This window comes from Mobula birostris, chromosome 16 (genome assembly GCF_030028105.1).
Source record: "Mobula birostris isolate sMobBir1 chromosome 16, sMobBir1.hap1, whole genome shotgun sequence".
Classification (NCBI taxonomy): Eukaryota; Metazoa; Chordata; class Chondrichthyes; order Myliobatiformes; family Myliobatidae; genus Mobula; species Mobula birostris.
The window spans coordinates 59,341,615-59,366,314 of NC_092385.1; the positions used below are offsets into that span (position 1 = coordinate 59,341,615).

Here is a 24,700-nt window from a genome sequence, read left to right on the forward strand (position 1 = left end):
GTAAATAAAGTGCTTGAGGAGTATAAGAAGTGCAAGAAAATACTTAAGAAAGAAATCAGGAGGGCTAAAAGGAGACATGAGGTTGCCTTGGCAGTCAAAGTGAAGGATAATCCAAAGAGCTTTTACAGGTATATTAAGAGCAAAAAGATTGTAAGGGATAAAATTGGTCCTCTTCAAGATCAGAGTGGTTGGCTATGCGCGGAACCAAAGGAAATGGGGGAGATCTTAAATAGGTTTTTTTGTGTCTGTATTTACTAAGGAAAAAAGTCTATGGAATTAAGGGAAACAAGTAGTGAGATCATGGGAACTGTACAGATCGAAAAGGAGGAGGTCCTTGCTGTCTTGAGGAAAATTAAAGTGGATAAATCCCCGGGACCTGACAGGGTGTACCCTCGGACCTTGAAGGAGACTAGTGTTGAAATTGCAGGGGCCCTGGCAAAATTATTCAACATGTCACTGTCTACAGGTGAGGTGCCGGAGGATTGGAGAGTGGCTCATGTTGTTCCGCTGTTTAAAAAAGGATCGAAAAGTAATCCAGGAAATTATAGGCCAGTAAATTTAACGTCGGTAGTAGGTAAGTTATTGGAGGGAGTACTAAGAGACAGAATCTACAAGCATTTGGATAGACAGGGACTTATTAGGGAGAGTCAACATGGCCTTGTGCGTGGTAGGTCATGTTTGACCAATCTATTGGAGGTTTTCGAGGAGGTTACCAGGAAAGTGGATGAAGGGAAGGCAGTGGATACTGTCTACATGGACTTCAGTAAGGCCTTTGGCAAGGTCCCGCATGGGAGGTTAGTTAGGAAAATTCAGTCGCTAGGTATACATGGAGAGGTGGTAAATTGGATTAGACATTGGCTCAATGCAAGAAGCCAAAGACTGGTAGTAGAGAATTGCTTCTCCGAGTGGAGGCCTGTGACTAGTGGTGTGCCACAGGGATCAGTGCTGGGTCCATTGTTATTTGTCATCTATATCAATGATCTGGATGATAATGTGGTAAATTGGATCAGCAAATTTGCTGATGATACAAAGATTGGAGGTGTAGTAGACAGTGAGGAAGGTTTTCAGAGCCTGCAGAGGGACTTGGACCAGCTGGAAAAATGGGCTGAAAAATGGCAGATGGAGTTTAATACAGACAAGTGTGAGGTATTGCATGTTGGAAGGACAAACCAAGGTAGAACATACAGGGTTAATGGTAAGGCACTGAGGAGTGCAGTGGAATAGAGGGATCTGGGAATACAGATACAAAATTCCCGAAAAGTGGCATCACAGGTAGATAGGGTCGTAAAGAGAGCTTTTGGTACATTGGCCTTTATTAATCAAAGTATTGAGTATAAGAGCTAGAATGTTATGATGAGGTTGTATAAGGCATTGGTGAGGCCGAATCTGGAGTATTGTGTTCAGTTTTGGTCACCAAATTACAGGAAGGATATAAATGAGGTTGAAAGAGTGCAGAGAAGGTTTACAAGGATGTTGCCGGGACTTGAGAAACTCAGTTACAGAGAAAGGTTGAATAGGTTAGGACTTTATTCCCTGGAGCGTAGAAGAATGAGGGAAGATTTGATAGAGGTATATAAAATTACGATGGGTATAGATAGAGTGAATGCAAGCAGGCTTTTTCCACTGAGGCAAGGGGAGAAAAATACCGGAGGACGTGGGTTAAGGGTGAGGGGGGGAAGGTTTAAAGGGAACATTGGGGGAGCTTCTTCACACAGAGAGTGGTGGGAGTATGGAATGAGCTGCCAGACGAGGTGGTAAATGCGGGTTCTTTTTTAACATTTAAGAATAAATTGGACAGATACATGGATGGGAGGTGTATGGAGGGATATGGTCTGTGTGCAGGTCAGTGGGACTAGGCAGAAAATGGTTCGGCACAGCCAAGAAGGGCCAAAAGGCCTGTTTCTGTGCTGTAGTTTCTATGGTTTCCTCGGGGTCAATATCTCAAATGACCTGACTTGGTCCAACCAAACAGAGTTCACTGCCAAGAAGGTCCACCAGCGCCTTTACTTCCTGAGAAAACTAAAGAAATTTGGCCTGTCCCCTAAAACCCTCACTAATTTTTATAGATGCACCGTAGAAAGCATTCTTCTAGGGTGCATCACGACCTGGTATGGAAGTTGTCCTGTCCAAGACCGAAAGAAGCTGCAGAAGATCGTGAACATGGCGCAGTACATCACACAAACCAATCTTCCGTCAGTGGACTCACTTTACACCGCACGCTGTCGGAACAGTGCTGCCAGGATAATCAAGGACACGACCCACCCAGCCAACACACCTTTCGTCCCTCTTCCCTCCGGGAGAAGGCTCAGGAGGTTGAAGACTCGTACGGCCAGATTTGGGAACAGCTTCTTTCCAACGGTGATAAGACTGCTGAATGGATCCTGACCCATACTGGGCCATACCCTCCAAATATCCGGACCTGCCTCTCCGTTTTTTTGCATTACCTTACTTTCCATTTTTCTACTTTCTATTTATGATTTATAATTTAAATTTTTAATATTTACTAATTTTAACTATTTTTAATATTTTTAATATTTAATATTTGTAATCTAGGGAGTGTGAAGCGCAGAATCAAATATCGCTGTGATGATTGTACGTTCTAGTACCAATTGTTTGGCAACAATAAAGTATAAAGTATCTTTTCATTTCAAGGTGGCTGTGGTCCTTTCAGAGTCCATGATCTAGAACTGCGGCTCAAACTACGGTTCTCCACGAGCAGTGGGTTCTCGTTCTCACACTTGCTGTGCGGCCTGGCATTTCAATATCTCCAGATACGGCCTGGAAGATGCATGCATGTCGCCGACTGAAATGTCGCGGGAGATTGAAACATCAAGACAGTAGTTGTAAGAAGGCCCCTGCACTTGAGTGATCCTCTCTCACTCTCTCTTGATGGTGAGTGAGAGCCTGTCAGTCCTCCAGTTGAAGGGCTTGGGGAAGCGACATAACAGATTGTAACATCGAAACAGTGAGCTGCTGGTCTCACGCTCTCAATTGTTGCAGAAGCGACCCCTCTCCCTCTCTAGTGAGAGAGCCTATCTGAGATACTGAAGGGTTGGGATGGACTCTGGTTTTTGTTTAACTCTAGATCAACGTCTCTTTGCTACTGCTTGTATGGTGGGGGGATGTGGGGGAGGTATTTTTGTGCATCAAGTGGAGGGAGGGAGGAGGATTGATGCTTTAGCTGCTGCTTGTGCATGGGAGGAGGAGTGGGTTCTTTGGGGTTCTGGCATTTCTGTCATTCATTCTTTGTTTTTTTTTCTTGTTTTGTGGATATCTGTAAAGAGTAAGAATTTCAGGATGGATACATTCTCTGATATTAAATTGAACTGTTGAACTCAGAATCTCATCCCAACATTCTTGTAAATTTTCTCTGTATTTTTTCAATCTTATTGCTATCTTTCCTGTAGTTAGGTGCCCAGAACTATAAACAATACTCAACAATATAGCCTCAACAATGTCTTATACGTTTACAACATAACCCAACTCCTGTGCTCAATACTCTGATTTATGAAGGCCAATGTGCCAAAAACTCTCTTTACGACCTTATCTATTTGCGACACAACTTTCAAGGAATTATGAATCTGTATTTCCAGATCCCTCTGTTCCTCAGTGCTCCATCACTCACTATGTAAATCTAACCTAGTTTGTTCTCTCAAAATGCACCACCTTACACTTGTCTACATTAAATTCTATCTGACATTTTTCAGCCCATTTTCCCAGCCGGTCCAGAGCCCGCTGCAAGCTTTGATAGCCTACCTCGCTATCCACTACACCCCCAATCCTGGTGTCATCCGCAAACTTGCTGATCCACTTTACCATATTATCGTCCAGATCAATGATATAAATGATAAACAACAACAAACAGAGCACCAATCCCTGCAGCACTCCACTAGTCATAGGCCTCTAGTTAGCGAGACAACCATCTACTATCAATCTCTGGCTTCACCCTGAAAGCCAATGTCTAATCCAATTTACAACCTCATCTTGAATGCTGAGTGACTGAACCTTCTTGACCAACCTCCCACGTGGGACTTTGTCCAATGCCTTCATAATATCCATGTAGTCAACATCCAATGCCTTGCTTTCATCAACTTTCCAGGTAACTTCCTTGAAACCTAACCAAAAAGCAAAAATACATTGCCTGGCAAAGTTGACTCATCCAACTGCAGTGCAAATTCTGTTGTCCAAGTATGTTGCACAACATTTCTTCCACATTCTCAAAGATTTTATCTATTCACCTTTTTACAGCATTCTTGCTGAGTGGATCATTTTAATTATTTGGTCTGGTGACTTAAGACCATTCTCAGAACCTTCTTTACTGCTGGCAGAATCAGGTCTTCTCCAATTGTATGGGGCTTTCCAAATTTAGCAATGCGCAATGAAATGTTGTATGAAGCATACAAATCATTACTGCTTCATTGTGATGTGCTGGAAAACAGGTTTTGATGTGTTTTCCATTTCTGGAAGTTTTCACAAAGTGACTGAAAATAAACCATGTTCTTGGTTGCTTTATGAGAGTGTATTCCTAAGTTTATGTTCAAGAATTCTGAGCAGTTTAATTGTCACATTTGAAAAAAAACATTTTCACACAAGAGACACAGTGGCTGCTGTTGGTTGCTTGGTACTGGTATAATCCATATTTCAGATACTCCACACTACACGATGTTACAGAACCTAGGCCTCCGTACATCCCTCTGCAATTGGTTCCTCGACTTCCTAACCAGAAGACCACAATCTGTGCAGATTGGTGATAATATCTCCTCCTCGCTGACGATCAGCAGTGGTGCACCTCAGGGGTGTGTGCTTAGCTCACTGCTCTACTCTCAATAACCACGACTGTGTGGCTAGGCATAGCTCAAGTATCACCTACAAATTTGCTGATGATACAACCATTGTTGGTAGAATCTCAGATGGAGACAAGAGGGCGTACAGGAGTGAGATACACCAACTAGTGGAGTGGTGTCACAGCAACAACCTTGCACTCCACGTCAGTAAGACGAAGAGCTAATTGTGGACTTCAGGAAGGGTAAGACGAAGAAACACATATCAATTCTCAGAATGATCAAAAGTGGAGAGAGTGAGCAGTTTTAAGTTCCTGAGTGTCAAGATCCCTGAAGATCTAAACTGGTCCCAACATATCGATGCAGCTATTAAGAAGGCAAGACAGCGACTATACTTCATCAGGAGTTTGAAGGGATTTGGCATGTCAACAAGTACACTCAAAAACTTCTATAGATGTACCATGGAATGCATTCTGACAGGCTACATCACTGTCTGGAATTGGGGGGACTACAGCACAGGACTGAAAGAAGCTGCAGAGGGTCATAAATTTAGTCGACTTCATCTTGGGTACTAGCATACAAAGTACCCAGGACCTTCAAGGAGCGGTGTCTCAGAAAGGCAGTGTCCATTAAGGACCACCAGCACCCAGGACATGCCTTTTTCTCATTGTTACCATCAGGTAGGAAGTACAGAAGCCTGAAGGCACACACTCAGCAATTCAAGAACAGCTTCTTCCCCTCTGCCATCTGATTCCTAAACGGACATTGAACCCGTGAATACTACCTCACTTTTTAAATATACATTATTTCTGTTTTTGCACGATTTTAATCTATTCAATATAAGTACACTGCAATTGATTTATCTATATATTTATTTATTTCTTCTTAATATTATGTGTTGCGTTGAATTGCAGCTGCTAAGTTAACAAATTTCATGACATGCCGGTGATAATAAACCTGATTCTGATTTTATACTGTCTACACTTCTTTTTTCATTTGGTCTGTCATTTTCGCTGTGGACTAACAACCCATAGTCAATTATCTACTGTTTAAGTCCAACCTCAAGCGCTATGATCAATAAAGGCGATAATTATGATAATTATGGTGGTGTCGGAAAAGAGGATGCTGTCCAAGCTGCATGCCATGTTGGACAATGTCTCCCATCCACTACATAATGTACTGGTTGAGCACAGGAGTACATTCAGCCAGAGACTCATTCCACTGAGATGCAACACTGAGCGTCATAGGAAGTCATTCCTGCCTGTGGCCATCAAACTTTACAACTCCTCCCTAGGAGAGTCAGACACCCTGAGCCAATAGGCTGGTCCTGGACTTATTTTCTGGTATAATTTACATATTACTATTTAATTATTTATGGTTTTATTACTATTTATTTATTTATGGTGCAACTGTAACGAAAGCCAATTTCCCTCGAGATCAATAAAATATGACTATGACTATTATAGTGGAGGCAAACCGTGACTCTCTGCCTGAAGGCATATAATGTGGGGCTGTAATAGCTCGGTTGGCTGTGGACTAGAGAAATGTGGTCGAAACTATTTGAAAGGAAAGATATCTAAACTTTACCCCATTGAACGTCATACCCTAATTCACAGGAATTGCATCACTGTGTGATTAGAGTACAGGAATTGTACTAGCTAACACAGTACTACAGTAGTGAACAGCAATAATGCATCCAGATTTCTCATGATATGCCAAATATAGAAGTGTCATGCTGTTCTTGAACAACTATAACACTCTTGGAGCAAAGTCTAAGAGAATGGTGCTGAGTTGCTTACGCGATCATTGTAATCAATTATGAGGTACTGAGGATCAAATGGTTACAATAAGTACATAAGTACATCTTTTCTTAAATTAAGCCTATAATCTTTCAGCTATTAAGCCCTCCCACTGCCCCCTTTTTCTTTACTGCCCCTTAGAAATTCCTACCGTTTCCATTGTAGAGTTTTAATGTAAGTGAACTATTACCTTCTTTGCAATAATAAGTTCTTAGCTTAATTGTATTAGCATTCAGCATAACATCAATTTGCAAAGACAGACCCATGTTCTCTAAAATTGGGTTGTAATATTGGTGTACAGTCAATTGTGCTGGCTTACAGATAGGGAAATGGAAGAGTTAGAGGTCAGGCTGGAACCTAAGCCTCCACAACATGCTTGAAAGCCAGCAATGTTGATGGGTGAGGAAGGACATCCAGAGTCCAGGCCTCTGTTCCGTGCTTGAAGGCATGCAATGTGGACGAAGGACACCCATGGATGTCAGGCTGACCCAGGTTGTGGGTCCCGGGATAGCACATACCTGCGAGCAGGGGCATGAGGAGGCGTAAGGGGCTGGTGAGTCAGTGAGCTTGGAGTTCAAGGGTTCTGGAATTGGCTAGTCAGGGGCTGATACTAAAGATCGAAGCCTAAAGGTCGACCAGAAGTCGAAACCCGATGGCTGAAACTTGGAGCCTGGAGGCCTAGAGGCCTGTGCTAAGGTTGAAAGTCTGTGCATGTGTGCAGGTGGCTGGAAGGGAGGTAAGGAGCTTGTTTTTGCTGTTGTTGTTTGGTACTTGTTGTGTTCTGCATTGCTCTATGTTGTTCTACTGAGCATTGTGAATATACTATGATGGCGGCAGAATGTGTGGGAACACTTATGGGCTGCTCCTAGTACATTCTTAGGTTGTGTTGGTTGTCAACACAAACAATTCATATCACTCTATGTTCCATGTACATGTGATAAATAAATGAATCTGAATCTTATTACCGTTTTGCTCTGGTGCTTCAAAAAAGGTGTAACCAACCAATGCAACTACCACTAAGCTAGGAGAAAGAAGTTTGAGATTAACATGTTATTCCTTCATATGCTAGAGTTCAATGGGCATTGATACTTTGGCTCTGAAACTTGCTTGAGTAAAAAGATACATAGCACAGGAACTGGAAGGCAGAAAAAATATTTCAACATTACCATTCTGTGTCAGTTTAGTAGATGAGAGTAGGGTTGAGATCCAGAAGAATTCCTTGGTACTTCGTTGGAATATAAGACTGGATGGGATGTTGGGGCAGCCATTAAAGTCTTCTTTACAACAGGGGAGACCCAGGTACAGCCCATGGTTACTGAATGTGCTGTTTTCATCACACTGTAAATTATATTTCCAGAATAATGAATCAATCCCATTTACTATTTGCCTGTTACATGCAACAAAAGTCACAAATTAAAGTAATTAGTTTGAAAATGAAGTGCAGCATATTGATTAGCTGGATTCTTTCTTTTGCCTTTGCACATAAATGGGTGTAACCTGATTTTCCCTTTCAAGTCAAAGTTCAATTGCAAGACAGACAGAAGTGCAGAAAAGTTGGCCATTATCTCAAGGAGGCTCAAGAACAATGATGAGGAAGTCAACTTCAGTGGTTCTAATATACTGTATCCTCCAATCTTAAAAGAAGTAGCTGGTGAGATAGTTGACATGTTGCTGTTAATTTTTCAAAATTTCTTATATTCTTGGAAGGATCCAATACATTGAAAAGTAGCAAATTGCAATTCTTTTATTCAAGAAATAGAGGGAAACATCAAACTATAGGACAGATGGCTTAATGCCTGGCAGACAGAAAGTGTTAAGTGCCATCCTGAAATAACTTAAAGCAGGACTCTTAGGTAAAAAAACTGAAGGTAACCGAAGTCACAACAAGGTTTTGTAAAAGGTCAAGTATGTTTAATTGGAGTTCTATGAAGGAACAGGTGCTGCAGCATAATGAGTGGATTTCCTACACTCAGATCAGAAAATATTTGATACAACACCTGTCAAAGTCTATTGCAGAAAATAAAATGTAATGGTACAAAAGGTAACATGCTTGAATGGACAGAAGATTGACCAGCAGAAAGGAAACTGGGGCATACGTGATTCAGGAAGAATATCAAGAAGACAAACCAAAGGGGAAACTAAGTAGGAAGAAGTTTTTCATATGAATGTTACTGAAGATCTGTAATTTTGTTTACAAAAAGGCTGTGGATATGAGATTTACTGCAGTCTTCAAGTCTTAGTCTGACAGGTTTGTATTGCTGTAAATATTTAGGAAAAGGGGAAAAAAGCAGGTAAATGAAAATGTGAATGGGGTAACAGATTTGAAGAGCTCATATTGTTATATTTTGGTGTATTTTCTCCACTAGATTCTAGTTCCTAAAAGTTTTGCCTAATTGGGCAATTATAATTTTATAATTTTCATTCTCTGACTTCTCTCATTTGAGGAACTGTTAGTACTTTCCTTGGAGGGAAAAACTTTAAATTATTATTTGTGATTGTTATGGGATATGAGAATTGAGCTAACTGGGTGAAAATGTGAAAACACATTTCCAACAAGTGACTAAGTGTGTTACATTTTAGTGTGACAGTTGTATCACCTCTTTCATGTTGAGATATTATCTCCAACTGTAACTCTGTGCTATAAATTGGATTACAGTTTTACATTCAATGGGTTTTATATACCATGTGTTGGAGTATCAGCCCACTGGTGTTCAGGCATAATCTGCCACTTACGACTGCAGCACATTTTGTCTCTCAAGTGCAAAATTCTACTTCTATATAAAGACGTTACCCTTATGCAGAGTTGTTAACATCTGGAATGCACTACCTAAACAGTGCGGAAACATTTAATCATAACTTCCAAAAGGAAAATGAATAGATATTTCAGTTTTGTCAGAGGTATGAAGAGCTTAATGTCATCTCCCTGTGATGCTGTCCTTAATGGCGGTAATGAAAAATAAGCAATCTTGAATTGCCTCCCAGACTGCCTAAATCAGGGATATGCAAGTTTAAGGCTATATTAAATTTTTCCTTCAATTCTGTATTTAAATTCATAAAGTGAATCATTTTGCATCAATTACAGTAAATACACAAGGGCATTCAACAGTGAAACTAAATTGATTATTTCAAAATTGCTTCTTGCTAACCATTGAGTATGAATAAAATCTGATCATGTAAATTAATGCTGACAGTGTCTGCAATAATATACAGGCAACAACAATAACATCTCTGGAGTTCTGAGGGCTGGCATAAGATGTCAAAATGTGTTCTATTTAACATGATAGATAATGAATTTTGAATTAAAAAGACTTTTACTGGGAGGTGTGCGAAAAGTCCAGGTAATCGTACTATGCATGCTACATCAAATTCCCATAAAAAATAACAACAGAAATTAGGATAAATTTCACAGTTGACACTTTCTTAATTGACAGTCATGTGTATCTGATTTTGATGTGATCAATAGTGTGGGTAGGAAGGCGAGAACAGGAGTATTACACTGACACAAAAGAGGATGCTTGAGTTTATAAGAGGATTCAATGGGTAGGATTGAGTGGGAAAATCTTTATGATTATTGAGGCTTTTCAAAGTCATTGGTAAGCTATGCTCAGATTCAAGATTATACCTAGGGAAGAATTTTGAGGGTCCAGAAAGAAATCACAAAGTGAATCAACTGATTTATGAAGAGTTTCAATGTCTCTGTTACCCAGCATATTGCTGGAAGGTGCTTACAGTTATAGCTATCTTCTAAATATGAGAAGTGACTGCCAGTTCTGGGAGTAAGCGTCAGCTTCAGGTTCTAGACACTACTACCTTATGGAAGGACCACTGAAAGGGAGTTGACTCTTGAGTGGCTCTTGTCAGGATACAGCATTTAAGATACAACACACATGCATGATTATTTCTTGGAGATGAACAAATGAGCTGTCACTTACCTTGTAGACATACAGCTCATGAATGTCATCTGAAAGTGTTGTACCATCGTCTCGCATTAATGGTGTAAATGCAAAACCAAAAAGCTTCTTTTCTCCTTTGTCTTTTGCTAAACAAACATTGCACAATGAAATTAGAACTGTAGACAAGAACAAAAAGGGCAAAACCTTAAATTATTTGTATAAAGTGGTGAGCCACACACATTTACCCCACTCAGTAACTTTCTCCTGAAGGGCAAAAATGGATTCTCTGATTACTAGGGAATGTGATGCCACGTTATTAATGTGTAGTCATGTGCATTGTACTGCCAGTGAGAGTGGTTGAAGTTGGGTCACATGTGTGCAGGTGAACACTTTGGCTGAGAAGATGATGGACCAAGTGCTGAAAGATGAGATTAATACCAAAGGGTACCCGTTGCTTAGCATGGACAATGGTCTGAACGTCCTTTCTCCATGCTGTATAATCTATGATTTCCAAGACTTGTTGTGGAGAGACCTGTTGGTGAATATGCAACAAGAACCTTTCTTAATACAGTCCAGAAGCCCTAATCTTAGATAAAACAGAAAATACTCAGCAGGCCAGGTGGCAACTACCCAAGAAGGAGATGAAACTGATATTTCAGGTTGATAACTTTTCACTCCAACAATGCAGGCAACCTTACTTACAGCTATCTGGAAGCAAAAGCTATCTAAATCAGTGCTAAAAGCTGTGATGTTTGGTTTGAGTTTTGACAATTCCCTTTAGTTTTCTTTTTAAACTGCATTATGTTGTACTGAAGTGATATTCATATCCCACTTAATGATATCTGATTTATAAAAGCAGCATTAATTCAAATGCTAGTCATGTATCAACAAATATGGAAAATGAAACCACTATAGTATGCACAAAAGATTAATCAGAAACCAAAGTTATCACAGATTACTCCCCCTAGATAGCTGGTTAATGTTACACTGTCAGTAGACAGAACCACTGAAGAAATGAGACTTGTGAAATCTTTCATCACTATTTGTTAAACTTGCAAGCAAGTTAATTGCCTGTGTCCACATGGGTGTGTATAATTTGTGTTGAGCATACAATTCATGCCATGGTCCATCCTGGGAAAGTTCCACTGGTATGTGGAGCTTGAAAATGATGTCCTTTCTCAAGATGCCAGTATCTCTCCACCCACAAGTTCTCAGAAGCTATCTTAACTGTGCTTTGAAGCCAGCAGTCTCATACTGCAGTGCCTACACTTATAACAACACAGGAGGCAATTTATTCAAATTTATAGATTTATTCAGATTTATGTATCACTTGTGCATCAAAATATACAGTGAAATGTGTCATGTGCATTAACAGCCAACACACACAAGAATGTGCTGGGGGCAAGCATTGCCACACATTCCACTGCCAACATTGCATGCCCACAATGTACAGCAGAACAAAACAAGCAGTAACAGCAAAATTAAACAAGACAGTAACAGCAAAACAAACCCTTTTCCGCTCACATTGCCAACCAACCTCCAGTCTCTGGCTTGAACTTGTAACCACTGCCCTCTGGTCTCATCGACTTCAGTCTTCGACCTTCTGGCTTCTAAACCTGCACTCGTCGAGCCCTTCAGCCTTGTCCTCCAGTCCTCTGAGTATCGGCCCCTGGATTTACCATTCATGGGTTTGATCTTTGGGCCTCGACTTCAAGACTGGCACAGACCTGGGGTGGTCACCGGCTCTCCCACCTGTACATACCTTTGAACCAGGACTCGCTGACCTGGTGAGTGCTGGTCTCCTATTGCCTACCAACCTGTCCTCTGGGATTGTTAACCTTTGACTGAAGCGCTCAGACCTGGATTCTGACACTAGCTTCTGTCCCTTCATTTACTGCCCAAAGTTCTAACTCTCCCTCATCCTTGACCTCTAACACCCCAAGCTGACCCCATAGCCATTCCAACAAATCCAAGACTGTCCCATAGGCTCCCATGTTGGCTCGCAGGAAAGTGATCCCACAATCTCATTTCCCTCTCTTTATATCCCAGTGCCCCTGAGACTTATGCTGACACATGCCTATCAACTTCCTTTTAATTCTTTAAAGAGTAATTTGTAATAGCCAATGAACCTACTAGAAAATCTTTGGGATCTGGTTGGTAATCACAGCACCCAGAGAGAATGTGCAAACTCTGAATAATTTTATATGCCTCAATCATTTCCCCTCAGCACACAAAGTCAGGATTAAGTTTGAGTCCTTGGAATTGTGAGGTAACAGCACCAACATCTACATCATTGTTACAGCTGCCAGTTGTCAATTGTACAGGAGAAGCCACCCATTAGCTTGACTACAGCCTCAGCAGATGTAGTATGTCAAAGCAGCAATTGTAACAAAATAATTCAGAATGCCAACCTGAAGATGAAATACCAGATAATTTTGAATACCATTGTATAAGCGTAGCGGTTAGTGTAACGTTATTATAGTTCAGCAACTCAGGTTCAATTCCTTCTGCTGTCAGTGAGGAGTTTGTACGTTCTCCCTGTGACCATGTGGGATTCCTCCAAGTGCTCTGGTTTCCTCCCACATCCCAAGACATGTAGGTTAGTACGTTAATTGGTCACAATGGTGTAATTGGATGGCGTAAGCTCATTGGGTCAAAAGGATCTTTTACTGTGTTCTATCTCTAAAAATAAATAATAAAAATGTGTTATTGGCAAGTTAACTCTGTTTTTATTTCTACATTATTGTTCATTTAAAAGTTATTTTAATCACTCCAGCATCAAGACTTCAATAAAAGCAGTAAATGGAGAGGTCAGGTGGACTGTAAATTACATACTGCTTCCGATTTTGTGTTTCTATTAACCTTCATTTAATTAAATCAGATACATTTTGAGGTAACTATTTCAATGTGTGAAAGTTCCAGAGGGATTTAGGTACTCCCCATAACGAGATGGAATTTTTGCAGAAATGAGTGCCACATGAAGCACAAGAATATCTGTATTTGGGAGCTTTACCATTGCCAGTGAATGAAGGCTGGTGACCCCAACTTCGGCCCCAGGTTGGTAGGTCACAAGTTCGGCAGACTGTGGGCAGCAGCAATGATGACCAATGACCCCCCCCCGCCAAAGATCGGATGTCTGTGCATGTTCGAAGTTCACGGCTTAGAGTTCGCAGTCCAATGATTGATAAGTGCCGAGGTTGGTACCAAAGGTCGAAACCCAAAGATCAAAGACCAAAGTCAGTGAGTCTGGAAGTCCAGTCCTGACGTTTCAAACCCCTGGGTTGATGTGCCCAGAAGTCAGAGTCTCAATGTCCGCAAAACTACTTGGGGATGTTGCAGACCCGATGTTAGAGTGCACTGGGGTCTTGGAGGTAGTCTGTGTAAGTAACGAGGCTTGTTTTGCTGCTGTTGTTTTGTTCTGTTGCTTGTGTTATTCTGCGAAGCATTGTGGGCATACCATGTTGGCACTGGAATGTGTGTTAACGCTTGCAGGCTGCCCCTTGAGTTTGTTGGTTTGTTAACACAAATGACACAATTCACTGCATGTTTCAATGCAAATGTGACAAAATATATCTGAATCAATTACCGAAATGTGGTTTTCTGTGTATACTTCATTATTACCAATTCAAATTAGTGGAAGATTCTATTGTACCACTCAGAGAAGGCATGATTCATGAAGCTTTTCTGAAGGAAATCATACATATTATATGCAGATGCAGGAAAAAAAAATTGAGTAATTCAGAGAGGTTACTTGACAATATTTCACTGTCATCTGCTATGACTGTTTGTCCTCTCCCTTGTGGACAAAGGCCCAATCCTGAGAATGGTGGAACATACAGGAGACAGCAGGCAATGAGAAAGCATCCAGTTCTCTATGGAATGTCTATTTCTAGTTGTAAATAACCAAATGGTGCTGTGGAAATATTCATGATGCTTGACCATTCCAATGCACTCTTGGTTAGTTTTCTTATTCTACCTTTTATGTAGTTGATGTCATCTAAATCTCTGTTGCCTGGGTTTTAATCCACACAAAGCCCTTCTCACTCTTTAACCTTGTGCTCATTGTTTTATAATGGCTCCAGATAAGAGCAGCTTCATTTAAAAGATTTTCATTCTTGTTTCTCAAAGTCATTATTGTTCTCAATCCTCCGTGACAATGTAATTTTTTAGTCTATGATACCAGCCCTCCTGTATATCAGCTCAGTTAATCAATCACATCAATTAGACCCATCATTAACAGTAAAATCTTCAGCCAAGGCCTTACAATTCTTCCCTTAACCCTTATCCTTTTCTCCCTGACATCTGGACCATGTTTGAGGATTAACATAGAAAGGAGAAGTGCATAACAGCAATTAAAGGCACAGTTTTCCCATTAACAGTCAATCTGATAAACACAGAACAGTGTATAATTGGGGTTAGTGATAGATGTATTTGCTCTTATGTAAATCTGGGCTAGTACATTTAGTGAAAGACATTCATTAAGCATACAGCATTGCTGTTTATTCAATATACTCAATATACAATCATTATCCCACAGTACCATACAGCCTCTTGGGCAGCATTGCAATGATATCACCTCAATGATACACAATTCCACTACAGAGAACAATAAACATTATGCTCATTTGTCTTTTGCTACACAAGAAAATACCCTTAATTAAAAAGTATAGATAGAAATATTGTTTCAATTTATTTTCTGTCTTTAATTCTCACATGGTTTCCCACATTGCAGCTGCTGAAGGTCATTTCAGCAAGCAGGGCTTCATTTAAGACCACCTCAAAAGCATCCAATACAAGATGAAGGACGGCCCTGAAATGGCTTGCATCTTTTCTTTGCCTGTAGAATGGTTCACAAGTCTGGATGGTCCCTTTCCTAGCAATGAAACTAGGGAAACTATTATAGAAGAGTTAGCCTATAAAACATTGAGCTATCATGCATTACATTGCCCAATAAGGCTTTTGAAGATTCTGAAGATGGTGTTTGGGTTCTGAAGGAAAAATGTACAATTAATACAAATGCTTGTTGATTCTGCAGATCTGAATGAAAATATTAATGATCTTTCAGTTATTTTTGCCTAAAACAATGATGTACTTACTTGAGCAGTGTCTGAATTCAAACCGAAGGTGTGAACCCCTGAATTTATCCACTGGAATGGGCAGCTTGATGATCTCACCCCATCGTGGACTGTTGTTGTGATACATCACAAAGGAGCAATGCTCAGTTATAGGGGGCTCTCCAGAGCCCAGACTAATACAGTCCTATCAATAAAAAAATGTAATATTTGCAACAGTCCATAGTAACTTGAATAATATTTTACAGTTGGTACAGTTGCATTTCTAAGAAAGTCCACTTTACATTTTCAGTCCTCGCAAGTGCAGCACACTCAATTGGTTTTAATTTTTGCGTCTTAGATTATTATGCAAATTATTTACATTTGAGAATATTCCTTTGCCTTTTACTCTGTAGCAATCTACACAACCTGCTTGAAGCCTCGTCTCAGAGGAGCATTTAAATCTGCTGTTGCCTGACCAATCCAAACACCAACTAGTAACAGATTGTGTGCAGTAGGACAAAAAGTACACTGAACTGCCTCAACATATAACAGGGCTACATACACACAAAGAGACTTGCATGTCAGCACTCTGAATTTATTTATCTCCAAGTGTCAGAACACAAGGGACAATGTGCTAAAGCACTCTGAATCTCAGGAAATCTTAAAAATTTGTGTATTAAGGCCCCAAAACAATGGCTCACTGCCTTTTTAAAGTTTGAGTGATTGGGCTTTCCAATTCTGTTCCTGGAAGGACTATATCTATTTGTGTGCTTCGAAGTTTCAATGATACTGTTATGAAACAAACATTTTAGCTACCTTCAGTACTTTAACTGTTGAATGTAATTTTGTTAAGCAACACATACAAAATTCTGGAGATTTTCTGCAGATTTTCTCCTGTAAATTTTGTTAATCTGTTTGGATGGAGTTCTCACATTTTCCCTGTGACCACTTGGGGTTTCTCCGGGTGCTCTGGTAATCTCCCACTTCTCAAAGACATGCAGGTTGTTAGATAAATTGTCCCTTCTGTGTAAGTGAGTGGTGGAACTTGAGGGACGTTAACGTGAATGCAGTGAGAATAAAAACTAGAATTAATGTAGTACAAGTGTAAATGGAGGTTGAAGGTTAATCTGGACTTTGCAGGCTGAACAGCCTGTTTCCATGCTCTATGATCATTTAGTAGATGATAATTCTACTTCAATGGCATCCTGAAGGAGACTGGAAAATCTGTCCTGGAGGCCTTTTCTGGAGTTGAAGGACTGTCCTACTGTGTGCCTAGGTGGAAATGGGCTTGTTCTGATGTTGTTTTGTTGATAGACATGGACCACCAAGTTGGCAATGGCTGAACGAGAAACAGTGCTGAGGGACAAATCCAATCTTCCCCAAGGCCAAACCGACTTTGTGATCAACTTCAAGCATTACCCATAATTTAAGAACTGCTGCTTTAACCAGTTTTATCCAGCTATCACTAACTGCAGATTTAAAATACAAATGCAAAATAAAATGCATTTCAATATCAAAGCTGAGTTCCTTATCAGTGAGGAATGTGTGCATGTTCAATCAGAGTCAATCTGAAACTGTACACTGCAGCCATGTATAGGTATCAATAAAATGAAAAAATCTTAAAGACCAATCTAATGCACAAATGTTGAGTCCTTATGAAAACCCATGTGATCTTACAATTAAATGTCCAGGCTGTAATCTCAAGAGACTTACAATTTTTAGAATCAAACTCAAATTTGTAAAGAATTAATAACATTTTTGTTGTGCTTTTCTGTTGACTTATATTAATATATCTACAATGCTGATTCTATAATTGGACAACTTGCTTGAGGGATTAATATTGATCAGTTTAATTGAATGCTAATTTTGACTCTCAAGCTGCCAAAGTGATTATAAACTGCTGCAATAATCTGTGAAGAATTAAATGAATAAAGTAAAAAGCATTAAATTCAATTAAGCTGAAGCAGACAGAGAAAGACCGCAGCAAACTTATTTTAATATTGAAGTGTATTTTCCAGTGACTAGACAGAAACAATTCAAAATCCCTGCCCCCATTATACTGGGTGGCATGCACCTGAACAGCAGTCTATCAGTGACATTTCAGTCAGTTCAATCTCACAAAATGTCAATTGGTGAACTTATTTCAATTGGGAATCATATTAACCCCTTTCTGTTTCTCCTCTTGCACTAAATCTTAATCCAATCACATTATTAACATTTTTTGACAGCTAGTTATCCTCAAGGAATACTGAAATAACTGTAATTATCATTTCAGCAGAGGTTAACAATATAGTACTGGCATTTTTGTCTCTACCTTTGTGTCCAGAGTATTACAAAGTTAAGAATTTAAGGATTTAATATAAATATTTTTGTATCCTTTAACAAGAACCTCTTATGAATTGAATCCATCATCGCGCACCACCAAGGTTATAAATGACATCTTCACTAACCATAATGCATTTATACTTCTCTTTAAAGTATTGGACTTAAATTGCTACACTTTCCTCTTCCAATAATTTTCCCATCTAAATATTAGGACTACACTCATTTGCTTCTATGGTTATCTTCCTGACCATTACCACACTGTCATCATTTGAGTTTCCACAGAAATAAATCTTATTATCTGATGCTATCCCTTGGTGGCATAAATGCTTCACATATTAGGGTACGAGAATGATCAAGTGAATGAAAAGATTAATGTATGAGTAGCATTTGAATCCTCTGGGCCTGTACTCGCTGGAGTTTGGAAGAATAAGGGGTAAATTTCATTGAAACCTACTGAAGGCCTAGATAAAGTGGACATGGAGAGGTCATCTCTAATAGTGAGAGAGTCTAGGACCAGAGGGCACATCCTCAGAATATAAACCAATCCCTTCAGAACAGAGATGAGGAAGAATTTCTTCAGCCAGAGGGTGGTGAATATCATTGTTAGAGACAGCTGTGCAGGCGAAGTTATTGGGTATATTTAAAGTGTGGTTGGTAAGTGCATCAGGAGAATAAGGCTGAGAGGATCAGCTATGATGGAATGGTGGAGCAGACTCACTAGGTTGAATGACCTCAATCTGCTCTTATAAAAAGATCCTACTACATAATTCAAAGGATTGAGTTCTGAAATGACCAGACTAATGGTTATATCCCAATTAGAAAATATATTTTAATGTGGGAGCTCACTGTAAAACAACTTAAACCTTTTGGCAACACTGCAACAGAGATTAAATCTCCTCCTGAGCTCAGAGATAGAGAGATTATTGAAACTATCAACACTGGTTGAAAACATTGAAGAGTGAATCCAAGACATTTTGATGTCTGCTGTTCCCAACAAGCCAATGAAAAATACCTCAACAGTTTATTTTATTAAGTCTCACCTTCAGTACTTCTCCATCTGCATAAAGAACGTACACTGTTACTTCAATGTTCTTCTGAACACTCTTTCCACCTCTCTCAAAATCCCCTCGTTCCAATGTCAGATACAGATCATTCCTGATGTCACCTGTATGACATTCACATAACACGTCAAAACAAATTACATTAATAATACTGAACAGGAAAAGCCCAAGGACGAAATCAACACTTAATAAAGGGTCAGCATTGATGTGTATATGCGCAGATAGCATACGCTCAAACTGCAGCAGTGAGTTAAAAGAAACAACTGAAGTAAAGGTTAATGCCTGGCTGAATACATATATAACCTCACCAAGATGTCCATGTCGTTTTCAAGACTGTAGCAAATAATTCCCAAAGGAGGATTCAGTTGAAGTACCCTATCCAAAATATTAATTTTCCTTCATATTGATGTATCTATTGATCTGTTATATATTTCCAACCTTTTCTGCTTCTAACTGAACATTTCCAAACACTGTTCTTTTGAGCTGTTAGCTTGTCCCACTTGTATCACTATGGCTAAAGATCTTATATGATACTTCTACAAAACTATATACAAGGGAGCAGGAAAAGATATGAAAGCTGATATACTAATGCCATTACATTGCTGACTATTTAAAATTATATCATTATTTATTAGAAGTTTTGATAAAGTCTCACTCAAAATATAATCAAGACTTGAAATATTATTGCAATGGAAGATGAGGCTGGCCCATAAACTGATAAACTTCCTTGCATCATAGTGAAATGAATTCCATAATATAAAGAGCTGCTCTGAATTGCATTGAGAGAAATGCATAGCTTGTCATTTGATGTAAAATGTGTCCCTGTAACTATAACAAGTCTGAGGTTAGACTAATAAATAAAATGTCAGAATGATAAAATGACTTTAACTTCCCTAATATTGATTGGCACCTGATTAGTTGCAAGGGTTTAGATGGGGCAGAGTTTGTTAAGTGTGCCCAGGATGGACTCCTGTCACAGTATGTTGACAGGCTGACTAGGGGGAATGCCATACTAGATATAGTATTAGGTAACAAACCGGGTCAGGTCACAGATCTCTCAGTGGGTGAGCATCTGGGGAACAGTGACCACCGCTCCCTGGCCTTTAGCATTTTCATGGAAAAGGATAGAATCAGAGAGGACAGGAAAATTTTTAATTGAGGAAGGGCAAATTATGAGGCTATAAGACTAGAACTTGCGGGTGTGAATTGGGATGATGTTTTTGCAGGGAAATGTACTATGGACATGTGGTGGATGTTTAGAGATCTCTTGCAGGATGTTAGGGATAAATTTGTCCCGGTGAGGAAGATAAAGAATGGTAGGGTGAAAGAACCATGGGTGACAAGTGAGGTGGAAAATCTAGTCAGGTGGAAGAAGGCAGCATACATGAGGTTTAGGAAGCAAGGATCAGATGGGTCTATTGAGGAATATAGGGAAGCAAGAAAGGAGCTTAAGAAGGGGCTGAGAAGAGCAAGAAGGGGGCATGAGAAGGCCTCGGCGAGTAGGGTAAAGGAAAACCCCAAGGCATTCTTCAATTATGTGAAGAAAAAAAGGATGACAGCAGTGAAGGTAGGACCGATCAGAGATAAAGGTGGGAAGATGTGCCTGGAGGCTGTGGAAGTGAGCAAGGTCCTCACTGAATATTCTCTTTGGTATTCACCAATGAGAGGGAACTTGATGATGGTGAGGACAATATGAGTGAGGTTGATGTTCTGGAGCATGTTGATATTAAATGAGAGGAGGTGTTGGACATTAGGATGGGTAGGTCCCTGGGGCCTGAAGGAATATTTCCCAGGCTGCTCCATGAGGCGAGGGAAGAGATTGCTGAGCCTCTGGCTAGGATCTTTATGTCCTCGTTGTCCACGGGAATGGTACCGGAGGATTGGAGGGAGGCGAATGTTGTCCCCTTGTTCAATAAAGGTAGTAGGGATGGTCTGGGTAATTATAGACTAGTGAGCCTTACATCTGTGGTGGGAAAGCTGTTGGAAAAGATTCTTAGAGATAGGATCTATGGGCATTTAGAGAACCATGGTCTGATCAGGGACAGTCAGCATGGCTTTGTGAAGGGCAGATCGTGTCTAACAAGCCTGATAGAGTTCTTTGAGGAGGTGACCAGGCATATAGATGAGGGTAGTGCAGTGGATGTGATCTACATAGATTTTAGTAAGGCATTTGACAAGGTTCCAAACGGTAGGCTTATTCAGAAAGTCAGAAGGCATGGGATTCAGGGAAGTTTGGCCAGGTGGATTCAGAATTGGCTTGCTTGCAGAAGGCAGAGGGTCGTGGTGGAGGGAGTACTTTCAGATTGGAGGGTTGTGACTAGTGGTGTCCCACAAGGATCTGTTGTGGGACCTCTACTTTTGGTGATTTTTATTAACGACCTGGATGTGGGGATAGAAGGGTGGGTTGGCAAGTTTGCAGATGAAACAAAGGTTGGTGGTGTTGTATAGTGCAGAGGATTGTCGAAGATTGCAGAGATACATTGATAGGATGCAGAAGTGGGCTGAGAAGTGGCAGATGGAGTTCAACCTGGAGAAGTGTGAGGTGGAAGGACAAACTCCAAGGCAGAGTACAAAGTAAATGGCAGGATACTTGGTGGTGTGGAGGAGCAGAGGGATCTAGGGGTACATGTCCACAGATCCCTGAAAGTTGCCTCACAGTTAGATAGGGTAGTTGAGAAAGCTTATGGGGTGTTAGCTTTCATAAGTTGAGGGATAGAGTTTAAGAGTCGCGATGTAATTATGCAGCTCTATAAAACTCTGGTTAGGCCACACGGAGTACTGTGTCCAGTTCTGGTCGCCTCACTATAGGATGGATGTTGAAGCATTGGAAAGGGTACAGAGGAGATTTACCAGGACGCTGCCTGGTTTAGAGAGTATGCATTATGATCAGAGATTAAGGGGGCTAGGGCTTTACTCTTTGGAGAGAAGGAAGATGAGAAGAGACATGATAGAGGTGTACAGGATATTAAGAGGAATAGATAGAGTGGATAGCCAGCGCCTCTTCCCCAGGGCACCACTGCTCAATATAAGAGGACATTGGCTTTAAGGTAAGAGGTGGGAAGTTCAAGGGGAATATTAGAGGAAGGTTTTTTATCCAGAGAGTGGTTGGTGCGTGGAATGCACTGCCTGAGTCAGTGGTGGAGGCAGATACACTAGTGAAGTTTAAGAGACTACTGGACAGGTATATAGAGGAATTTAAGGTGGGGGGGGTATATGGGAGGCAGGGTTAGTGGGTTGGCATATCATTGTGGGCCCAAGGGCCTGTAATGTGCTATATGTTCTATGTTGGTTGTCTTTGGGTAAGGAAGTCTGATTTCAGCTTTGGAATAAATAAAATGGATATTTTTACATTATTACTTGGTTTTCTAAGAATTAGTTATAGAAATGGTCACAAGTCATATCTGATTTTTTGTACTTTTGATCTAGGTTACATGCATAGTGTAGCATACTCATAAACAAATCCCAAAGCTTTGAAAGGCAAAGTTTCTATTTTGCTACACCCTTGGTATTAATAAATCTATTTGGTGTACTATATTTGCGAGTGTCTTGAGCTTACATTCGAAATTGTTTCTGTGGATCATAGAATAAGGTTGACTACTAACACGATAAAATGAACAAGATAGTGCTTCCATCTCTTGTAACATAGAGACCTAACATCAACACTGGTGTGATTCCACAACCTACTGACTCACTTTCAAGGGTTCTACAATTCAAGTTCTAAGAATTATTTATTTACTTTTTATTTGCACAATTTGTCGTCTTTTGTACTCTGGTCGTTTGTCAGTCTTTATTTTTGTACAGTTTTCCATTAATTTTATTGTATTTCTTTATTTTCCTGTTAATGCGTGTAAGTAAATGTATCTCAATGTAGTATATGGTGACAGACACATACTTCGATTATAAATTTACTTTGACTTTGACCTAATAGTGGTAAATTCTTCTTGTCGCATAAACTGGACGTTGTTAGCAGTTAGAAATGTTTTAGTTAACATTTGTTTGCAATTGTCAGTCGTTTTGGATTTCTAGCCTTTAGAGACATTTTACTTGTGAATGAAGTAACTTAAACGTCACCCTATAATGTAGATCCAGTGGCCCTAATGCAATACATTTCCTCATTTAAAGCAGATCTTTATTATGTGTTAGCACTATATAGAATTTCAGAATTCTAAAGAGAACTCTTTAGTTTCACAAATACAGGTTTTGAAATGATACATGTCATCTCTATCCAGATTAATACTTTGTGCCAGAAAATTAGCAGATTGTCTCTTATGGAAATAGTTTATGGTATATATTTAATACCCACGGGCTAGAAAACAGCAAGTCTATACATAAGGAGGGTTAATGGCACCTAACGGCAACTCCTTTGCTTACATCTTCAGAAACAGCTCTATTTCCATCTTTAATATCTCTATTTTCCCCTTTCATGGTTCTTTTGAAGACCCTGACCTGGAGTTGCACGCTGACCATGGTGCTTTGCGGGAATGGGACCTGTTCTCAGGGTTTCACAACTGGCCGTTGTTTGGCACACCAAGGGCTTGGCCTGAGAGCTCAGCCTGCCTTCGGAGCACCGAGATCTTGTGCTCCGAAGACAGATGGATCGAAGCTTGATGTCATGCAGGAGATCCATGTGTTGTCGGGGGAGTTGGAAGATTTATGGCTGACTGCCCAGAGACCCGAGAACTTTGGGCACAAGGCTTGGAAAGCCCGACGCAGCGGACTTTTAACATTGTAAACCAGCGAGATGTTTCCCCTGTCGCTGTGAAATGGAGACATCTCTCTCTTCCTTATTAAGGACAGCGAGAGTCTGTGGTATATCGAATGCCAGGTGAACAATGTAGTCTTTGCAGTACTGCAAGTCTGTGTCTTTGCTGTTGCCTTGCTCACACTTGAGTGCTCAGTGGCGGGTGCTGATGCTTGTTTTTATGCCGGTGGGGAGAAGGGGAATCGTTGCTTGCTGCCGCTTATGCGTGGTGGGGGGGACTATAGGGTTCTAACATTTAACTGTCATTCATTCTTTGGGGGCACTCCTCTGTTTTTGTGGATGGTTGTGAAGAAAAAACATTTCAGGATGTATATTGTGTACATTTCTCTGACATAAAAAGTAATATATATATAGCATTTGCCGGCTGGTGGTGTACTGGCATCAGTGCCGGACTTTGGAGCGAAGGCTCCCGAGTTTGAATCCAGCTGGCTCCCTTGCACACTTTCCATCCGTACTGGGTTGAGTGTCGAGCTAGCAACTTGGCCTCGTAAAATAAGAAAGCCCGCTAAAAAAATGCCGTCATGACGGCATCCCGATGACTCCACTTGGAGTTAAGGACTTTCTATATATATAGCATACATGCAACACAGAATAAGACTTTGTTAATCTGTGTTAGTGTTAACACTCCACATGAATATATAGACTGAGATATTCTTGAAGTTACTCAACTAATAATTAATGAGCTACCACTGTTATGTTCAACTTACAGCAAAGATCCAAAAACAACATCATTTTGAGGGAACAATCAAGAAACTATAGATACTGGATATCCAGAAAAAAACCTTGAGAGTATTGGAAATACTACACAGGTTAGGCTTGATCTGTAGAAAGAGAAACTTAGTTGATTTCTCTCCACATACATGCTGCCTGGCCCACTGGGTATTGCCAACATTTTTTGTTTCCATATCATCAGTCATATCAAGAATAAAGTTAATTTTCAATTCAACAAGTCCAATAAAAACAAGTATCCAATTGTGTTTAGTTCTCTCCTGTATAATCTGGAGATACTCCCTATGCAAGGAAAT

At 40.2% G+C, this 24,700-nt stretch overlaps 1 protein-coding gene across 1 annotated transcript in view; it reads right to left on the bottom strand.

The window, feature by feature from the left end:
- dock3 (dedicator of cytokinesis 3) overlaps positions 1 to 24,700 on the bottom strand; it is a 946,041-nt gene that overhangs the window by 239,879 nt on the left and 681,462 nt on the right. The window contains exons 15-18 of the mRNA XM_072280136.1: positions 18,893 to 19,017; positions 15,570 to 15,732; positions 10,513 to 10,619; positions 7,747 to 7,918 (exon numbers count right to left, since the gene is read on the bottom strand). Coding sequence (XP_072136237.1) covers positions 7,747 to 7,918; positions 10,513 to 10,619; positions 15,570 to 15,732; positions 18,893 to 19,017 — 567 coding nt within the window. The remainder of the gene's footprint in view (positions 1 to 7,746; positions 7,919 to 10,512; positions 10,620 to 15,569; positions 15,733 to 18,892; positions 19,018 to 24,700) is intronic.